We start from the raw sequence: 6,457 nt of genomic DNA, 5'->3' as shown, positions 1-6,457 counted from the left end.
AAACAATCAAAGCAATTTCTGGCAGGAAATGTGTTCAATAAAAATATGCAGCATCCAGTGATGTAAATCTGTCCCTGATGGACTCTCTCTCCAGTAACGCATGTGTACACGCACGTGTTCCTGCTTTTGCTCCTTTTTTTTTCACAGCATGTTCTCACCATAAAAATCTGAAATCTTCATTCGGTGTGCCAACTTCTTCCACATCCACACACGTACAGACACACTGATGAGGAGAGCTGCAGGCCCTGAAAGACAGGCTGTCAGAGCCAGTTTCGGTGCACTTACATCACAGTGAGAGAACATTGGTATTTCCACCATTAGGGCATTGATCACAGGCTCTGCGCTCCCAAATTGATCATTTAAAGTTCAATTGACCGTGACTGTGGCGCAGCAGAAAATAGAAGAAAAACTCTGTGGCTTTCTGCACGCTTTTTCCCCCCTCCATAATCTGACAAACATACAGCACTCAGATCGACCGACGCTTCCATTTGCACTTTAGTAGAAAAAGTCTGTTGTAAAACATTCCCTCAGACAACAGGCCGATCAGATGTAACCAATATTAATATCCTTTTTCTGGAAAAAGCTTGCTGTAATAAGCACTTCCTGGCCACTCCATGCAGGCGTTTAGTTCAAGAGAAGGAAATGTCCATAGATTAAAATAGCCTTTCATTCCCAGCTGCAGTATCTATTCTATGCTAGAAAGATTTGAATTATATAAGACTGTGATTATGATGCTGGATCTTCTCTGAAAAAGTGGCAGACACCTCAAATATTAAACCACCTCCATCTTATATCATATTCTGATTCTTTGTTATTAGACACGGCTTAGTATTTGTTTTGAAATGTGAGCTCAGTCATAAACCAGGAAGGGCAACGGAGCGGAACGACATCTGTCATCCAGGATGAAGCAGTTTGCAGCCAGTGATAGACAAATAATGTAAAAGCCTCTGTTATCTGAGGAGAATTTGTTCCAGGAGGATAAATGGATGTTAAGTGTTTCCATGTTGTCAAAGATTTCTCCTTAGTAGTGAAACATTTTAGTGTTAATGCCACCTTCAAAGAGCTATGACTCCAATGCTTTGGTTCTTTAGTTGTCAGCACTCTCTATACAGCAATAAAGACAGCAGTACGTGGGCTTTCAATATGAGAAATGTGCTGCCTGCCTTGTTAGCTCATGGGGAAGGTGAATGCATCTGCACAGAGAGCTCAGCTAAGTGCTCAGACAACCTGAGTCTTTCACAGATCAGCAGCTGCCGGAGATTCCTGGCTGTAAAATCATTTAATCACACTGTCGGGGAGCCAAATGTCCTTTTGCTATCACTTTTAAATTTCCATCCATTTCCAAAGTATTGTGAACTATGTGTTAAATCATTTATTAGACATTCAAGAAAATAACTCCTCTAAACAAAAAGTAGGTTCTTCTACAAGTCTCAAACTCCTTTGTGTTGAGAAAAATTTGAAATATTGCTGGACACTGCATTATGACAGACAAATATACTAATGATAATGGAAAGTGCAATATGTTGTTTGTATAAGAGATAATTTAATTTTTGTCTATTACTGTTAAAAATTAGCTAAATGGCTCAAATTTTCCAATTTTTTTCTAAGTTTAAATAAAAGAAAAATAGCGTTAAGTGACTTAAAAGTACAGTAACTGAAACCTGCAAAGTTTCATTATAAAAACATAATTTTTAAAGCACAAAATAGCGTCAAAATAGCGTCAAATTCACAGGCTAGATCCATGCCAGCGGTTCTGTGAGACTGTTTTGTGTCTGTATACTTTGAGCTAAGAAGTTAGCATGCTAACATATGTTCACAATGATCAATACTAACATGCTGAAGCCAAGTAGACATATGTTAAGTGACTCAAAAGTACAGTTTACAACTGTGCGCCATCTTTGTTTAGCTTGTTAGCATGCTAGCATATGCTAACTATCAACACAAAGTAAAGCTGAGGCTGTGGTAGGGTTGCTAACCGTCCAGTAAAATGCGGCTTTATCCCGTGTTTTTAAGACTCAATTCAGTGCAAATCAATAGGAGATTAATATTACAGGTTAATAATTTTGTTTGTTTGTGAGCAAAAAAATACCAGTTTAAAGCTCGTGCTAAACGGTTCAGTAACATGCACAGAGATATAAACCCACAAACGTTTGTCAGTATTAACATGCTACACACCGTTAGCTCGGACAGATGCTCTGCAATTCAACTGCTCAGTTCATTCAACAATAACCATGAGTACAAGTACAAACGTACAGTTTAAGTATTCAGATTTACCGGCATCATAGACAAACAAGATGGCGACTCCCTACCTGTGTAGCGGGCGTGAAGGTCAACCATCTGTCCATTCCTCCATTATTTCTGTTCCTTTGGTCCGTAAGTGTCCACAGGAAGAAAAATCAAAAGGTTTTTATCATAAAAGTATTCCAATTTCTCAATATCTTCTTCTTTTTCGCTTTTTTCTTCGCTTTCTTCTTCTTCTTCTTCTCTTTCTTCTTCGTCGCATTCTTCTTCTTCGCTTTCTTCTTCGTCGCATTCTTCTTCTTCGCATCTTCTATGCTCGTTTACTGCCCGATTATGAAGTCGTTTTTTCTTCTTCTTCTTACATACAGTCTATGGTTGTAACCAATCAGTGACCCAGCTAACCTTTTCTCTGCTTAGAGAAAAAATAAAATAAAATAACATTAATATCTGATTGGATAACTCTATTTTCATGGTTTTAGGACGGTAACCATTTCACTTCAGAGGCAAAAATAATAATTGTTATTTTTATATACATACATAGAATATATAATAACATATGTACGGTTCATCCTGAGCAATTTACTCAGCAATTTACCACAGATATGGGGGCTAAAGGAAAAGTGGGGGAATCAATAAAATGGTGTAGTGTAGCATAAATTAAATTTCTAACACCAATGCCAATTTTAATTTGAAAAAAATATACTTTATAAAGACACAAAACAACTTCATATTCACTGTAGAGTTATTTACAGGTATTCCACCATCACACTGACAGGACATGACAGCATGTTGTCAAACTTCTTTTCTGCATCAGTCCTTAAAAGGAATCCACACTCACTAAATTACACTCACAAGACTTCCAGCCAAATAAAACGTATGGATAAAGGTCTAACTTTAAATTCAAATTTTATAGCATTACTTATTTACACTTAAAGGGTTGGCACACAGTTTCTGCCCAAGACAAACCAAAACTAAAGGGTAGTCTGCTTTCATCCAGCTTTCCTTGTCCATGTCTGAGTGAGTGAGTTTACATTATGTCCACGGTATGAGTCTAAGAGAGGTCAGAGGAAGGTGGCGGACAGTTTTCACTCATGCAGCAGGCATGTCACAGCCTGCCCTCTTGATGGTGGTTATGTGGAGCAGCAACCTGGTCTTGGTCAGCCAACGTTTCCAGTGGAAAGTGCTGAGGAAGGCGTTCCTAAACTTGTCACCTGACAGAGTGTACAGAGCCAGGTTAAAAACCGTGTTGAGTCCAGCCAGAGGCCTGGAGACAATATACGCCACATCGATGACGTGCTGCATCATGCACGACGTCTTCTGTATCCGCGTTTCTATCCGCAACACGCGCAAGATGTGATATGGCAGGAAACACACGACAAACACCACCAGGATTAGCACGGTCACGCGTCGCGCTCGCACACGACTGGGACTGGCCGTGTAAGGCCCCTCTGCTAACTTCTTCACTATACCGATGTAACACATGAACACCACCACTAGGGGGAGAAGAAACCCGAGTGCAGTGAGCAGCCAGCTGTACCAGTGCACGTTGTTCACAGGTTCGGTGCTCGCAAAGTCCAAGCAGTAGGTCTTGTTGTCGCATTTAACCGGTGATATAATCACCATCATAGGAGTGGTTTCAGCAGCAGCGATGATCCAGACAGCTGAGCACGCACATATACCCCAAAACTTCTGCTCCACCTGTGCTGCCCTCAAAGGCTTCGCCACCACCACGTAGCGGAAAACAGCAAGACACGTTAGGAAGAGGATGCTCCCATAGAGGTTAAAATGAAACCCAAAGCGCACGTAGCGGCACATGAAGTCGCTGAGCGTCCACGACTCCCCGCTGCTGTAGTAGTAAACCAGGAAGGGCATGCTGAGGACGTAGAGGAGGTCGGTCAGCGCCAGGTTGACCATGATGATGCTGCTGCTCTTCCAGGGACGCAGCTTTGTCAGGTAAATGCAGATGGAGGTTACATTTCCCACCAGGCCCACGATGAAGATGGCGGTGTAGGAGGCGGGCAGGAAATAGTGTCTCATCAGTCGGTCTACGTCAGTGTAGTTGCCATCTTTTGTCTTGTTGCAGATGCTGGCCATAGCTGCGCCCTGAGGAGTAAAAAAACACAATATTACAAACTAAACACAATTAGCCGACCATTCAAAACGTAAAACCCGTATTAAGTGATTTGTTTTCGACCATTTGTGGGTGAGAAAACATCACCGAGTTGATATTGGCTAACACGTCGGCACAAGTACACTCTGTTTGGGTCTCCTCCAACTCTTGAAAACATCTGGATTTTTTTACCTGCTAACAGCTCCACTGGTTTCACAAGCTACTCACTCGCTGGAAACCAAAACATTAAAGCGGTGCGCCCTAAAACCAAAACAATGAGCTGAAAAATGCTAAAACGCCCCAAAGAGTGGCAGGTTATTGTGAACCATAGTTACGTTTTGTTGCTAGGCGACATCTAGTGGTCATAGTAATTACGACAGTAGCAAAGAGAAAAGTGCGGCGACGTAGTTGCTGCTGTCGGTTCAGGTTTTTTACTTTACAAATTATTATTTTAATTTTTCACTATATCATTTTTTTCAATCTTCAATATAGTATTATTGATCAAATATGAATAAATGCTGCGTTTATGCTTTTTGGTTAGTTAATGGTTGTTTTGAGTGGATTAATATCTCAGTTTAAATGAATACATGTACAGTGTGTGTTTTTTGGGGTGAGGGGAAAAAAATAGAGCGAGCGAATCGTCGTTGCCTTTTCCCTCACCTGTCATATCACTGTCAGTGGCAATTACTGCTCGCAGAAGGGAGGAGAGAGGAGAGGGAAGAAGAAAAAAGCCGAAGCCGAGCACACTTGGAAAGAAACAAACAATCAAGCAAACTCAATCGGAAAGAAACAAACTAAATCCTCTTCTTTCCTGGTCGACAGTCTGCGAGCCTCTCAGGATATGACAGCACCTATGGCTTCCTGGCTTGATGGCAGCATCCTGTAATGCTGTCAGTACAATCTCCTCTCATTATGGATGTGAGGAGACGTGCAAGGCGTCATTTACACAGAGCGTGTACGCTCAGATTTCACACGGCAGGAACTGGTACTCATTAAAATGATTATATCTGTGGAGAAACACACATTTTATCCAGAAGCTGAATAAGATTTGTTCACTTTTTTTTTTTTTACTCACTTTCAGTTACAGTGTCCTCATCGGTGTTCGCTCCCTCAGCCTTCAGCGTCTCATCTCTGTCGTTCCTCCTCCCACTCACTCCTCTTCCCCTCCAGTTATCCACACCCAGGGGGAAACTCCAGAATATTTTAGTGTGAAAGCCCACCGTTGTGTGATTCACCTTTAGGCCATGTGCATCAACTTCCTGGTGTGATACTTGAGCTGATAAAGCTGAAGAGTCACTCTATTTACACAGATCAGGTGTCAGGTGAACTTGCAGAGAATAGGGAAAGGCCAGTCCGGCAAAACACTCAGTACTTGTTGTCAAATTAAACTCTTCAGTGCACCTTTTGTTAAAAAATAAAAAAGATCTTAGTTGTTTCTATTGAGGTCTTTGTTATTTCTTCAAACAGGCATGTGAGCACCTCAGACTGACACTGCAGAGCTAAATTTGGCACAGACACAGACCTTGGTTTCTCATTAAAGCGATAAGGAAGTTTAAAGATTTCCTGGAAATCATTGTTTCAATGATAGTGTCATGACTAAGTGTTAATATTTTTCAGACCTCTTTCCCTAAACTTAGATGTATAGTGTTAAAATACATCATGTATATGTAAAAAAAAATAAAAAATCTGATTCAAATTAGCTCTGAAGCTAATTTTCAATCAATTCCAAATATCTATACATGAAGAAATGAAATGCTGAAACCTGTGTGGACACTGTGTCGGATACACGACTCTTCCTCCTGACCTGTGCACATGTTAAATGTCATTGTGAGCAAATCTTAAAGCTTGCACCACGGTTACACACACAGTGGTTCCCAGTGCAAGAGACTGATTTCTATCAGTCAGTAACAGCACATATGATTGGCGTGTTAGCATCAGTTGCTTATGAAGCGGTTACAGAGCAACATAAACGTCCATCATCATCATAATAATAAAAACAATACAAGTTCCCTTTGTCTTTTTTTTTACTTTTTATGTGGGAAAACCATGTTAAACAAAATATGAAAAATCTATCTCAAATATTGCAAATGCAAATTTTCACACATG

At 40.7% G+C, this 6,457-nt stretch overlaps 1 protein-coding gene across 1 annotated transcript; it reads right to left on the bottom strand.

The window, feature by feature from the left end:
• Positions 1-3,233: 3,233 nt before the first annotated feature.
• Positions 3,234-5,481, bottom strand: LOC111222766 (2-oxoglutarate receptor 1-like). Its single transcript, XM_022746606.1, has 2 exons — positions 5,427-5,481; positions 3,234-4,344 (listed from the first exon to the last, which is right to left on the bottom strand). The coding sequence occupies exon 2, from the start codon at positions 4,333-4,335 to the stop codon at positions 3,331-3,333; it is 1,005 nt and encodes a 334-aa protein (XP_022602327.1). The 5' UTR covers positions 4,336-4,344; positions 5,427-5,481; the 3' UTR covers positions 3,234-3,330.
• Positions 5,482-6,457: the final 976 nt, after the last annotated feature.

Source organism: Seriola dumerili, unplaced genomic scaffold, assembly GCF_002260705.1.
Source record: "Seriola dumerili isolate Sdu_G_001 unplaced genomic scaffold, Sdu_1.0 BDQW01000105.1, whole genome shotgun sequence".
Lineage (NCBI taxonomy): Eukaryota > Metazoa > Chordata > Actinopteri > Carangiformes > Carangidae > Seriola > Seriola dumerili.
The sequence above is the reverse complement of the archived record's forward strand: the minus strand, read 5'-3'. Positions and strand labels throughout refer to the sequence as shown.

Excerpts from the sequence above, each read along its gene's own strand:
- LOC111222766 (XM_022746606.1), bottom strand. The coding sequence starts at position 4,335 with ATGGCCAGCATCTGCAACAAGACAAAAGATGGCAACTACACTGACGTA.